The sequence below is a fragment of the Phocoena sinus genome, chromosome 2, assembly GCF_008692025.1.
Source record: "Phocoena sinus isolate mPhoSin1 chromosome 2, mPhoSin1.pri, whole genome shotgun sequence".
Lineage (NCBI taxonomy): Eukaryota > Metazoa > Chordata > Mammalia > Artiodactyla > Phocoenidae > Phocoena > Phocoena sinus.
The window spans coordinates 34,151,671-34,166,366 of NC_045764.1; the positions used below are offsets into that span (position 1 = coordinate 34,151,671).

General features: G+C 45.6%; 1 protein-coding gene across 8 annotated transcripts in view; it reads left to right on the forward strand.

Moving 5' to 3' along the window:
* Nucleotides 1-14,696, forward strand: part of IL16 (interleukin 16) — a 116,336-nt gene that overhangs the window by 65,915 nt on the left and 35,725 nt on the right. For 6 of the 8 annotated variants that reach the window (XR_004348445.1, XM_032622599.1, XM_032622594.1 and 3 more), the window contains 3 exons: nt 4,874-4,982; nt 10,025-10,167; nt 12,473-12,583. Coding sequence is in view for 7 of the 8 variants with exons in the window: in XM_032622599.1 (XP_032478490.1) it covers nt 4,874-4,982; nt 10,025-10,167; nt 12,473-12,583 (363 nt within the window). In the remaining variant the exon portion in view is untranslated. Of the gene's footprint in view, nt 1-3,028; nt 3,195-4,873; nt 4,983-10,024; nt 10,168-12,472; nt 12,584-14,696 lie in introns of those variants that run through there. The other 2 variants (XM_032622598.1, XM_032622597.1) reach the window with 2 other exon arrangements.

Consider the following 14,696-nt stretch of genomic DNA (forward strand, 5'->3'; position numbering starts at 1 on the left):
TGGCTGTTAAGTCTTAGTGGTTACGTGACTGGTCCTTACTTTGGGAGGGCTCTCTGGACAGTCTACCTCATTCCCCACTCAGGCACCAGTGGGACTGATACATGTAGAGACTGCCACCCAGGTAATGGTGGGGCACACCACCCACAGAACTGCTGCTCTGGGTTGCAGTCTCTGAGGAGAACAAGGGGAGATGTGTCTGGAAATGACTTTGCCAGCCTCTGACCTCAGTGACAAATCCTTGGCCTCAAGAGCAGCCCCACCTTGGGAGCAAGAATAGAAGAGTTCTGTTCTGTGGGCTGGTGGGGGAGCTGTTCCGTGCAAATGTTCGAAGAGCCTCCTACAGAGACTCCTTTGTTGAGAAACCACTCCACCCAGGATACCCTTGCCAGACGGAGAGGGACCAGGGAACCAAGGGAGGATGTTTTCTCCTTGTGAATGATCTTCTGACATGTGGTCATTTCAGAGAGGACAGTAACCCTTTTGCTCTTTAAACATAATCATCAGTTACATTCAAAAGTATAGAGCCAAATGTGGTTATAGAAGTTGTTTCGTCCACCCCTTCACCTGACAAAAGAGGATACCAAGACCAAACAATCAACTGACCAGTCCAGAGTCATAAGAGGCTTTATGCTGCTGGCCTCATGACCCTTTATCTGCTCATCCCACTGTGCATATCTCGTGGAGAAACATTATGCTCAGGGTTTTATGATTAAAAAGAATGAATAGGGCTTCCCTGGTGGCGCAGTGGTTGAGAGTCCCCCTGCATGCTCCGGTCCGGGAAGATCTCACGTGCCGCGGAGCGGCTGGGCCCGTGAGCCATGGCCACTGAGCCCGCACGTCTGGAGTCTGTGCTCCGCAACGGGAGAGGCCACAGCAGTGAGAGGGCCGCGTACCACAAAAAAAAAAAAAAAAAAAAAAGAATGAATAATACCTTGAGATGATCTCAGAGTCTGGAAGAGCACTGGATCCTTGTCGATGTCCAGGAAATAGAAGGTCCATAGCACTTGTGCCATTGCCTCTATTTTTGGAGCTTTTAGGGGCCATATCGTTTTTTACATATATGTCTGATAGAAAATTGCTACTTAGATCTCATCTTCTGTTTATGGGAGTACATTTCCGTTCTTCCCTGTAGTAGCTGTCCAGTGAACAGATTCATACCACAGCCGTGTCAAAGTGAAACACCTCCACTTTTCACAGCTATCCAAGAGCTTGACGGTAGCCTGCTTAGATGCAACTCATTGAAACCTTCAGCCAGTTCAGAGACTGGCTACATGGCAGAGGTTACATGTCTCATGTCTGAGACAGCTTTGGCTGGAGGACACAGAGTCGTGGAGTAGAAGGACTCGTCCATAAACTTTGTGCAAGCAGCAGAGGGTCTGTGGTCGCCATGTCCACAGTGAGATTACTGCTCCTGGAGCCACGGCCAGAAAAGGCTGAGCCGCTGAAATGTAGAGAACAGGGTGGCCGAGTGGTTGAGCCGGCTGGTTCAATTCCTTTTGGATAAGGTCTAAAGTCTTTTTTTTTTTGCGGTACGCGGGCCTCTCACTGCTGTGGCCTCTCCCGTTGTGGAGCACAGGCTCCGGACGCACAGGCTCAGCGGCCGTGGCTCACGGGCCCAGCCGCTCCCGCGGCATGTGGGATCCTCCCGGACCGGGGCACAAACCTGCGTCCCCTGCATCGGCAGGCGGACTCCCAACCACTGCGCCACCAGGGAAGCCCAGGGAAGCCCTCTAAAGTCTTTTAAGATTCCCTGTTCTGAATGTGGCGTTAACCATTTCCAGGTAATCTGGACAAAAAAAAAAAAAAAAGACTCCACTTCTATGATTCTTCTGCCATCAATTGGCTTTATATGTCAAGCAATTTCTAAATCATCTTTTGGACAGGGAGCTTTATAAAGAGGATTAAAAGAAAGAAATTTAACAATAAATATACTTTGTCGTAAGTCTTCTAATGTGACAATTGAAGTAAATATAAAATTAATCACTTGCTTCTGGTCTGAAGTAATACATGCTCATTATAGAATATATGAAAAATACAGAAAGTTGTAAAAGAGAAAATAAGTAGCTATAATCCCATCACCCAAACACAATCCTGCTAATTCATGAGAGCAGGACCTTGTCTTTCTCGAGTACTGCCATATCCTTATCCTCGGAATAGTGCCTCATACGTAGTAAATGCTTAGTAAAATGTGGTGAATGAAAGAGTGTTACTATTTTGGTGTATTTATTTACAGTCCTTTTTCTAGGCCTATTTTACATGATTGTAGTCAGACTCTATTCAGATCATAATATCTTTTTTTTCTAACTTACCATGATAATACAAGTATATCTATATCCCAAAAGCTCTTTATAAACATTATTTTAAAAGATACTTAGTATTCTATGTTTTGTGTTTACCTCATTTACTTATTTATCTTCATCTTACTAGATATTTGGGGGGAAATACATTACAATTGTACTTTGCAAATAAGGCTTCACTTAAACAAGTAGACATACTGGCTGTTTTATCAGTGAATCCAAAAGAGATACTGAAATAACATGTTATTATTTACTTTCATAGTCTCACTGGAGAACATGAAGAGGTGGGAATAATGCCAGAGGGCAGTCTTGATATTAGAATTAGGACATGACCTCGAGAAACTATTGGAGCTAAGAAATATCTTTTGACTACCATGTCGTATGAAACAGCTAATTCAAAGAACCAGTCATTTTGCTAAGTCCTAGAAATGTGGAGTCTCAAGAATTCAACTGAACTAAACCACCTTCCATATAATCCCTGTTGTCTCCTTTAAAACGTTTCCTGGACTACCCTGGTTAGAGAAGATAATTTTGTTCAGGTTAATATAGCGCCATCTGCTGGTGAAAAGGAAAATGAATGTCTAGGAAGATGAGTTCTCTGATTTTAACATTGATGTGTACAAGAAATAAAAGGGAATTGATATGTGGTTTCTTGCAGGATCCCCTTGTGTCAGAACTGGATACAGTTTTAAAAAGAAAAAAAGGCTGTGAGTGGACTTCTGGCTCCAGACGGTTACATGTACACTTTATTAACTCCCCCACCTCTTAGAAATTTCTATCAAAAAAAAAAAAAAAAAAACAACCAATAGGGAGAAAAGCATGTCAGAACAGGAAGCCACGGAAAGGGGCCAACCACATTCTGGAACCCATGAGAACTTTCTGCATGACATAGTGCAGGTGAGACTGGATTGAGGGAAGGGCTTGTTAGCCTGCCGTTGACCACACGGGAGGGAAAGGCCTGGGGAATGAGTGGGACAGGGGCCAGCAGACCCCTCAACCCCAATACCTACCAGCTCACAATGCCGGGGGCTGGAGGGGAGGATGGGTTACTTGGTGCATAGTGAGAGGCAGCGGTAGATCCTCCCTCCTTCCACTCTGGGAAATGTACCAGGTGCTGGAAGTCGGCAGGCACTTGGCACACGAAATTAACCGGCACTGCCAAGGCTGGCTTTGAACAAGACGGACCTGTCAGAAAAGGGTGACAGGTACCCCTAGCAAACCTCTACGCTAAAACACTAAATCCCGGGTAGCATTTGAGTCAATTAGAGTTTCTAGATAGGATAACCAATACCCCTAAACTCTATACTCAGCAAATCATTCAAGTGTGACGACCACAGGAAGACATTCTCAGACATGCAAATATTCAGAGAGCTTTCCATCTGCACAACTTTCCTGAGAACACACACACACATACACACACTCTCTCTTTCTCTCCGAAGGATTATGGTCGTGAGGAATAAAACCAACATAACTCAAGAATTAAGTCAAGATCATTGTGGCTAATAAAATTATGCAATAAAAAAAGATACAAAAAGTAGTTCTGGAAAGAGAAGTAAAATAATTAATGCCATTATCCTCATTGTTAACCTCTAGCCTTCTGTCCGTCTGTCCTCTGTTTCTAAAATACCAGGGTGAGGAGAGGGAAGTGCGTGAAAGTTGTTTCAGATTCTCATCTTACCCGAGGAAGGGTCATATGTTTTCTATTTCATCACTGACCCTGATAGAGAGATGAGTTCAAGTATGTGATTTAATACATACTGCTTATAGACTCAGTACAATGAGTTCCCAAATTATTAGTATAAGAAGAAGCAGGGGAAATTGGATCAATATGGCAAGGTAGAAAAAGAATAACAGAATGATAACCAAATTTAACTTAAGAATATTGATTTTTCAAGTCCTAAATGAAATCTTCACGGAGAGAAATCAGCAGTATAAGAAATTTGTAAAACACTCAAGAATGCATGGATGGTTCAATATTAAGAAATCTCTTTATATAATATTCTTTGAATGACGGTTTCTAAGTGCCTATTATGTGCCAGAACGATGGAACTTACTTGATCATCTTCTCTAACACATTCCTCCCAGCCTCCCATTTACGTCAGTCTCTAGTTCTTTTCTTGGTAGCACTTATTATTCTCTGTCATTATCTTTCACCTTTATCTGTTTGCTTGTTTGCCGTCGGCCTTCCGTCACGAAAATGCCTTTTCTCAGTGCCCTTCTCTGTCTTGCTCACAGCTAAATCCCTAATGCCTAACAAAGGACCTGACATGTAATAGCTGACATAATCATTCAACATTTGTTGCATTAGTTCAACATTTATGCAATCTCTATTCATTCTTTATTATAATTTGTATTCTTTGTCACATAAAGATATTATATTTTCATATTCTTTATTAACTGAATTAATATATCTATGAGTTAATGGATGACAGTAATTCTAAATCCCTGCTCTCATAGAGCCTGTAATTTAGTGGAGGAGACAGACAATCTGACAAGTACTTCCATGGTCAGTGTCGAAATCTCAGTTTTTCTGTTCTAACTAAGTTGCTGAATAAAAGATGGAAATTGTTTTGCAGGAAGCTTCTACACCTTCCTCTCGAGAAAAGTGTGGAAAACTGGATGCACAAAGTAGTAACTTCCTGTTTCCCAAAGCCTGTCACCAAAGGACACGCAGCAACTCAACCAGTAAGTGTGTCATTGAACCATCTTTAGGAGCAGGGCTTAGATGTTGCTGAATATCGAGAACATCAGTGATGTTGGAGATTTGGGGGAGGGTGGGTCTCTGCTTGTCCAGCTGGACTAGCCCAAGATGGTGGTCTGCTTGCCCCTCTGAGAGCACCCTTCACTGCGTGTGCATGTCCTGGCCAGCTAGAGCACCTCTGCCCTTGCTGACAGAGCTATCTGTGGTTTAGTCAACTTCTCTTCTAGATGGACTTCAAGTGCCAAGTTGGGATGACCTGACACAGAAGATAAAAGATGAGGACTTTACACCTGCTCTGTCATCTAAGATGCTCCTTGGTCTTAGGAAGGCCACTGTCTCTCTCAGGGCCTCTGTCACCTCATCTGGTATAGGATGGGAGCTGGGGCTGGAAGATGTCGTGATTCTTGGTTGTTGCAAAGAGAACGGTGCTAATGCAAAGTCAGGAAAATGTGAAGAATGCAGAAAAGCACGAAGAAATTAAAACAATGCCAAATCCTAATTAGAGGCAATCTATGTTAGCATTGTCAATTATTTTCCTCCTATGCCTATATATGCCTATAGAAAACACACACAAACACACACACACACACACACACACACACACCCTTGACCTCACGTCATTGGGAATTCTTTGGTAAACACTATTTTTAGTGGATATATAGTGTTTTATTATGTACATAATCTAGTTAGCTTGCTCCCTATTATTAGATAGGTAAGTTATTCTCAGCTTTTTGCTAACATAATCAACATTGCTGAGATTGTCCATGAAATTTTGTTCGACTTTACAGTGATTTTCTCAGGTGAAATATACAAGGCAGTGGACTGATGTGTGGTTAGGAGCTCACACTTGGCAGCCAAGGCACTTGGATTTAGATCCTGCTTCCAGAAATAATTATCTCTGTGACCTTGGGCACATCCCTTAAACGCTCTAAGCCTCGTGTGATTCTGTTGTAGGATGGACCATCATTATATTAATCATTTCCTATTTTTGGACTACTAGTTGCCCTTTTTCATCACTTTTTTTCCTTTAGCATAATATCCTAGAAATGGAGTTTCAAAAGGTAAATATACCTTAGATTTTTATCTGGGCTTCCAAATTTCCAGAGCTAATACTCTAATAAATGTATACAAATAACAATTTCTTCAATCATAGCCCACACTGGATGATAATTTTAAAAATATTTGCCATGCAGATTTCTCTCTATTCCCCTCTTCCCCTTACCCATTGTCTGCTTTTTTGGTGGAGTGGAGGGTGGGTTGTTTTGCACCCAGGAGCAGCTTCACAATTTGTGGGGATCATTGTAAGATGAAAATGTGGGACTCCTGTTCAAATATTATGAAGAATTTCAAAATGGCGACAGCAGAGCATTAAACCAAGCTGAATACCTTCTAAGTCTGGGGCTCTGTGTGAATTCACAGGTCGCATGCCCGTGAAGCAGCCCTGCTTGCAGCCCAGCCACTGACTCTTTCAGATGGCGTCATCCGGGTGCCCTGGCCCTCTGGTTTCTAGTTGAGTTCAGTCGATGAGAGGATCCTCAGTTGGTTATCTTTCTTTTAACTTAATTTTTTAGCATGAAGATGTTCTCATCTTTATCTAATCAAATTCATCAAATTTTCCTGTCTAACGTTAAAAGTGTCTTCCACATCCAGAGAACTATTAAATATTTGGCTGTGTTTTCTTCTAGTTTTTCCTCATGTATACTTATTTAATTATTACACTCTGACACCTTTAAGTTGCTTCCAGCTTATCAACATTTACAAAACAATTATAGATACACGCTGTACACATTTCTTTTATCATATTTGGTTACATATTTAGGAGAGAATCATTGAGGTTCTATAATATGAAGATTATTAAGTATACAACCACATCGATTAACTTATTTCTACATAGTGTTGTTTTTTTCCAGTTTTTTAAATGATTTGCCTTTTTTTTTCCCAACTTACTCTATCTGTAATTTATTTTTGGTGTTTGCTATGTAGCAAGTATCTAGATAGATTTTTTTTTCTAAGTGGGTGATTCCAGCATTACTCATTGGTAGTTTCTGCCCATCCTTTTATTTTACACTTTTTGTTTATTTTGTTTATCTCTTGCAAATGATATGCACTTGGATCTCGAAAGCAAATCTGGCAATCTTTTTAAAGAGAGAAGCTTAAGCCATTGACATTAGTATTATAATTAATATTTGCTTTTACTCATGTTCTTTTTCATACTTATTTACTTATGTATTTGGTTGCACTGGGTCTTACGTGGCAGCATGCAAACTCTTAGTTGTGGCATGCATGTGGGATCTAGGTCCCTGACCAGGGATCGAACCTGGGCCTCTCGCATTGGGAGCATGGAGTCCTATCCACTGCGCCATCAGGGAAGTCCCTCATGTTCTTTTTATACTTTCTGTTTTTATGGTTACTTGTCATTTGTTTTCTGCCTCTTGCTCTGTGTGTGAGTGTGTGTGTGTGTGTGTGTGTGTTTAGTTTTTACAGTGATTTGTAAGGTTTATTTAATTTTTCTCACCACTTCCAATTTCCTTTAAGTTTAATCAATTAAGTTTAATTAATTAATAATACTTGAGACTACATTTTCCAAATTGTCCCCCTAATGGAAGATGGTGTTATTTACCTCTAGTCCCATTCCCATTTATTTTTCCATTTCATAATTCAATGTAGACTTAAATTAGAAACTCACATTATTATTATATAATCTTCAAAATATATAGTCAAAATTTATTTTGGTTTTTGCATTAGATTTTATAACCACATTTTCAGTGAACTCACTCAGTGCTACATGTTAACTGATTTCAACTTCCCCCACTCAAGGTGATAATTTTGATGTATTTCCTTGCTGTTGGAGCACATCCAGTAATTTTTTGAAAGAGTAGGTGAGGGCTCAGACCAGTTAGTGCTTTCGAGAGACTGCTTGTCCTGACTCTGGGCCTATGTCCTTGCTGATTGGAACTCATAGTGGGAGCAGGAACCACAGAAAGCCCGAGTTTTTATTTTTTGGTCTGGATCAGTGAGGGTAGAAGTGGAGTTAGCTTGGCCTGTTCCCCCTGTGCTTGCCCGTGGCTCTAGGTGCTTCTGTCCTGTGGACCGATCCCAGTTGGCCACGTGATTGCTTGTCCTTATTCCCTCTGAACCCAAACGGTACACCGCTGCCCTTCGTCAGATGGCAGTCACCTTGCACTGCTGTGGGCAGAGAGAATGGGAGACTCGTTTTGGTTTCCTCACCATGAAGTGAGGAGCTCAACTCCCTCAAGGTTCCTCAAAAGCTGGACGCATCGCCTGGGGAGCCTGATAAACACACAGAACCCCCGCCCCCACCCCCACCTCTGCCCCAGACCCCATCCATGCAGACATGGATTCAATAGGTCTGGGTGGGGCACTGAAATTTGCCCCACTTACGATACACACCAGTTAAACATGACGCACAGACAGATTTAGGACCATCTGTAGCCCCTCCTCCCAACCCCACTCCAGGATTCCTCGTCCCCGCTTTCTGGGGCGTGGTTTTCTGAACCTCCTGGCTTCCTCTCTCTCCTGGCCCCTCTGGGGTCAGAGGGTCTCTGTGAGTCATGGAGAACCAGCTCCTTGTGTGGAGACAGCTGCTGGGAGCAGCTGTCCTGGCAGGGAAACATTGCCCCAGCCACTTGGAGTGCCAGTGGACCAGGACATCTCCTTTCTCCCCCAGGCCTTTGTCCCTTCTTCCTCTTCCCCTTAGGGATCTCACATCTCCAGGAATGCCCATTCTGTCCCACGTTCTCAGCCCACCCTGGGCAGTGGCTTCCTTTCTTCAGCCTAAGTCTTTACCATGCTAAGAATGAAAGCAAACCAAAAGCTCTGCTCCAACGTCCCTTCTTCGCTCTGAACCACCACCCATCTCGTGTCTTTCTCTTGGGAAATTTCCCACCGAAGCCTTGTCCACTCACTTGAGTGGAGGGACACTAGGAAAATCGGCCCCTCTCTGGGTGCTTGCTGCCCAGTACCGTGGCCGCTGTTCACATCTCGAGCACTTGGAGTGTGGCTCGTCCAAATGCTCAGAGTGTAAAAGACGCGCCCAACTCAAAGACTAAGCACAAAACCAAAAAAAGGATGCAAAATACCTCATTAATAGCTTTATGTATTATATGTTAAAATGACAGGGTTTAGGTCTATTGGACTAAATACAATACACGATTAATATTAACCTCGCTTTTCCTTTTGACTTGTTTTTTTAATGTGGCTGCTAGAAAATTTCAAATTACATATGTGACTTGTATTATATTTCAATTGAGAAGCACTGATCTAGACAGTGAGGGGCCATAGCAGAGAATCTCTGCAGATTTTTCCAGCTGGAAGAGGTAGAGTTCCCGGTTGGGTGAAAGGAAGTCTGGGGTTCCCCCAAAAGAAAAAGAAGATGATGGCTTTTCATTTTCTTAGATCCCCAAAGAATCAAGAGTTGACCCTGCCTGCCTGTGTTAGGGGTGTGTATGTGCCTGTGTGTGCGTGTGTGTGTACGTGTGCGCGTGTGTAAGAAGCGGTCAGGTGCTGTCGGGAGGTTGGATGTCGCCATGGCAGATCCCACAGGCTCCTGCCCGGTCTCTCCTCTGGCTCTACATGTCTGGGGGCATTCCTCCTCTCCCTCCTCTCCCTCCTCTCCCTCCTCTCCCTCCTGGGTCGAGATTGCAAACCCTCTGGCAGCAGGCACTGGAGTTGACAGAGCATTGCGGTTTCCTGAGAGCCCAGCATCCTGCTTGACATGTAGGAGATGCCTTGCCAGCTGTCTCGAGTTGAGCTGAGGTGAGATGGAAGTGACAGTCCCACCTGCGCCCTGCGGTGCAGACAGCATGAATGGAGCTAATGCTGCCTACGTCTTCATTGGCCCCCACTCTGCATCCTGCACCCAGCACTGGGCGCTCCATGGTTCAAGTTCACTCTGGCCGCTGGCTCATGAGGGCTGGCCGTTGGCCGGGGCTGACGTTGTTCTCCCTTGAGCTTTGCTTTCTGACAGCACAAATGATCTCTTCCTTTTTTTCCTCTCCTGGGTTAGGTGTTAATCCCTACTGCACAGGAGAGATTGATTTTCCAATGACCAAGAAATCGGCAGCTTCCACAGACAGGCAGCCTTATTCCCTCTGTAGCAACAGGAAGTCTCTGTCTCAACAACTGGACTGTGCAACGGGAAAGGCTGTGGTAAGAACGAAGGCAGGGGACCCTGGAGAGCAGGGGGAGAGGGGAGGGGTCCAGACTCAGTGGCGGCTGAAGAGACCTTCCTAGTGGTTTGACGTCCACAGAATTACAGAGGGGAGGGGCTGGCTTCGTGAGTGTGGGCACCTGCAGGCAGAGAACCACATTAGGAACGGTCACCTATGAGTGCCAGGCACTTGTGACCGCGGCTGCTTTGATGCTATGAGGAGCTGATGTGCAGAGAACATTCCACCCATGCAGACCCTGAACGGGCACTTTATGTGGGTCCCTTTATTTCATCTGCACGGCGACCCTAGGAGGTGGGCGAGGGAAGTGAGGACAAGTTAAGGAAGGCATGTGAATTCACATTGCTAATAAGAGTCCGCCCTGGGACTCGAAGTCAGAGCTTCAGGATTCCAGAACCTGCGCTTTTAGCCCCTGTGATGTAGTGACTTGCTTTACACATTTTGCCTCTACAGTAAGTCCCCTACACACGAACGAGTTCTGTTCCGAGAGCGTGTTCGTAAATCCAATTTGTTCGTAAGTCCAAGAGTTAGCCTAGGTCCCCAACTAACACAATCGGCTCTCTAGTACTGCACTGGAATAGGTTTATAATACTTTTCACACAAACAATACATAAAAAAAACAAACACAAAAACAAAGGAAACATTTTTAATCTTATAGTACGGTACCTTGAAAAGTACAGTAGCACAGTACAACAGCTGGCATCCAGGGGCTGGCATCGAGTGAACAGGCAAGAAGAGTTACTGACTAGAGGAGGGAGAGGAGGTGGGAAATGCTAGAGCTGAAGGATCGTCAGCAACAGGAGACGGAGGGCGAGCTGCGATGTCACTCATGCCTGACATGGATGGCCCATACATTTGCATCTTGGAAAGTTTGCAACTTGAAAGTTCGTATGTAGGGGACTTACTGTAATTCCTGAGCTTAGAATGGAGGGTAATGTTAGCCCCATTGTACAGCGAGGAAGCAGAGGCTTGGCAAGGGGAGTAGTGGTCTGAATTCACACATCTTGAAAACCTAAGGGTCCAGCATTGAAACCAAGCCCTCACCAGTCCGTGCCCTTCCCACTGTGGGGCACGAGGTTGCAGTCTGAGAGCCAAGCAGGTGTGAAGCACAGGGTCCCCTCACTTGTCACCCCAGCCAGCCTGTTGTGTCCCTGAGCCCCGGCCGAGGCACAAAGCACCGCAGTGCCTCCTGCGGCCACCTGTGAGCATACAGCGCCCTCCGTCTGCAGCACCCTGTCCCCTTCCCTCACCTCTAGCCTGCAAACCCTACCCCATCCTTCAAAACCCTTCCTAGCACTACTTCCGCTGCGAGCTCTCCTGAGTCCTCCAAGTGCTTGACCCTTATATGTTTCTTGACGCCCATCGTAACGTGTCTGGGCTTCTCTTACAGACTCACCCAACGTGCCTTGTTGGTGTCATTACTTACGTTAGGGTCTTAGCTCCCCTGTAGGGTCCATAGTCAAGTGATGTTTGATTCTCCCCACACGGTACACATCAGATGCTTGAAGATTTCATTTCTCTCTTCCGTTCCCTTCCTTGAGCTATTAGGCTTTTCGCTCACCAGCGGGAATCATCGGGGTTCCAGTGTTAGAAAAAGACAGCTTCCGAAGTGACAGGTGACTTTACAGATAAGGAACCCGAGGCACAGAGGGGTTAAGTCAGTTCCCCAAGGTCACCAGCTGATAGTTGGAGAGCCAGGCAGCCGGGCTCCCAAGTCTGAGACCTAACCACCATGCTCCTTTGCCCCTCTCCGCGGCACTTCCTGTGGGGCGCAGGGCATGTGTCTGTTTGGCACGCCTGCTCCTATGCAAGTGGGTAATCCCCTGTCTGCCTCCCCCTGGAATTTACATTCTGAGTTTTCACATCTTTGGGTTCCTGACCCTTTGCCCACCACCCTGTGCCTGGCACTAAATGGGGTCTCCGTAAATGTGGCTTGGATTCTGTCGAGGGTGTCCTTGGCCGTTGGCTTCCCAACCTGGGCTGGGGACTCCGGTTATGGGACTCGTTGTCCTGGGGCAGCGTGGTCTGTGTCACTCCCGTGACAAGCCTTAGCGAGCCTCTGGCTGCTGGTCCACAGGGAGATCAGGCTCCTGGGGCCACCAAAACAGCCCCCCTCCACCAGACGCCCACCCACACCCCATTCACCATGCTCTGGCCCATCTCCCTCAGGAGAGAGGGCACCAGGGTCCTCTCCTGGGCTGGGCCTTCCCTGTCCCCGTTCCCAGCAAGGTGTGTGCTGTCGTCCTGTTGACCCATCCTCTCCCCACCCTGGTCCCTCGTTCCAGGGTCCGTCAAGGCCAATACGGTCGCTCAGCACAGCTCAGCTTGTGCAGCCCTTGGGGGGCCTCCAGGCATCCGTCATCTCCAACATCGTGCTGATGAAGGGCCAGGCCAAGGTGAGCAAGGACTGTGGCCAACAGAAGTTACTGGGTCGACACGGGTGCCTGAGGAGCTGTCATGTCGCGGGAAGGGTGGAGAGAGGGACTGGTGATTCTGGCTCAGAACACGAGTGTTCGGATGCTCTCCTGCCGGCACGGGGAGGGGCAGTCAGGGTTGCTCTGCCCTGTGCGGGTCACAGGAAGACAAATGCTGCCCCGTTTTTCCCTGGCGTAGTATTTTCCAGAAGTTAGTTTTACCTGATGATTGAATTCAAAACATCATCATAGTCAGTTCAGGCTGCTACAGCAGAAATACCATAGACTGGGCGGCTTAAACAGCAGGTATTTATTTCTCACGGTTCTGGAGGCTGGGGGTCCAAGTTGAAGGTACCGGCAGATGCCACATATGTTGAGGACTCCTCTCCTGATTCACGGATGCCTCGTTCTCTCTGTGTCCACACATGGTGGAAGGAGCAAGGGAGTTCTCTGGGGTCTCTTTTGTGAGAGCGCTAATCCCATTCATGAGGGCTCCACCATTTTTCTTTTTTTTTTTTTTTTTGGACCAAGGCCGTATTTTTCTTTAGAATAAATATATTTTGTAAACAAAGCAAGTACATATATAAACAAATTAGCCTTTATTTTCTTTTGTTTTTGCCTTTATTTTATTTTACTTATTTTTTTTAATTGAAGTATAGTTGATGTACAATATTATATAAGTTTCAGGTGTACAACATAGTAATTCACAATTTTGAAAGGTTATATTCCATTTATAGTTATTGTAAAATATTGGCTATATTCCCTGTGCTGGACAATATTTCCTTGTAGCTTATTTTATACATAGTAGTTTGTACCTCTTCACCTTCTATCCCTACCTGCCCCGCCCCCTTCAGGAGTGCTCCCCCTTTATGGCCTAGTTACTTCCCAAAGGCTCCCCCTAACATATTAATTTGGGATAGGGACATAAACATTCAGTCTGTGTGTCTTCCCCAAATTCAGATATTCAGACTGATTTTTGCCCCACAATTGAGAAATATCGAAAGGGGGGCACAAAAGCAGTGGTAATGGTGGGACATCCCAGATGCTCCTTGGCATTGCTTCCAGAACATGCCATCCCATACATGGAGTTGACGTGGGCACTGAAGAACTTCTGAAATAGACATGGCAGCTGCTGCAAAGTCCTCAGGCCAGCCCAGGGAACCGAGATGCTTAAATGATGGAAGGGTAGGTTTCTACCCACCTCATATGATTTTGGTGTGCGGTGTGAGGGAAGATCTGTTCACCGATATGGTCTTCCTGCAGGAGGGCCCCATATGTCTGGAGTCCTTCCCTCCACCCCCACCCCTCCTGTCTCCTGGGAGCTGAGCAGAGATAAATGAGGAGACACAAGTGGGAAGTACTGAGATGTTTGTTCCTCTAATCACAAGGGGGTCACTCACGCCAGTGCTGATTTTCTCTAGACAGCCCCTCTTTCTGACTTGTAAATCACAATGCTTGTGCCCCCTTGAATTTAGGTAGAAGCATTTTTAACATGGTTGACTTTTAGACTTTTTTCAATGCTCAAAAGGAGGCAGAGTGGAGAAAAGCACCAACACTCATGCAAAGATGATCAACAGTGGTGTCAGTCATCTCGGTGTGCGTAGACTGTACAGTCAGTAAATAGATTTCGTGGGCAGATGTGTCACTGGATGGATTGAACTGGCCTCGATGGAGAGCCGTAAGGTGTTTGGTGTCGGAAGCCTGGAGTGCAGAGCAGGGATGATGGGTTAGAAATACGGTGGGTCTCCCACTGTCCTCCTGATACACCTCCACACCGAAGACCTCATCATTAACAGGGATAAGTAGGAGGAGGAAGAAGCAGAGCTAGAAGGTTCCACCAGTGCCTGAGGTAGCCAAAAACAATAAAACCAGCGACCAAAACCCAGGCATTGTGCTAAGGGCTTTGCAAGGATCATTCCTTTAATTCTCACAAAACCCTATTATTATCTCCTGTTAATAGGTGAGGAGGCTGGGGATCTGGGACTTACAGGACTGGCCCAAGGTCACTTGGTTAGTGAGCAGTTGACTCAAGACTTTCTGAGCCCTGGATCTTGTTCTTAACCACTACACCATCCGGCCTCACCAGGGTGGGTGA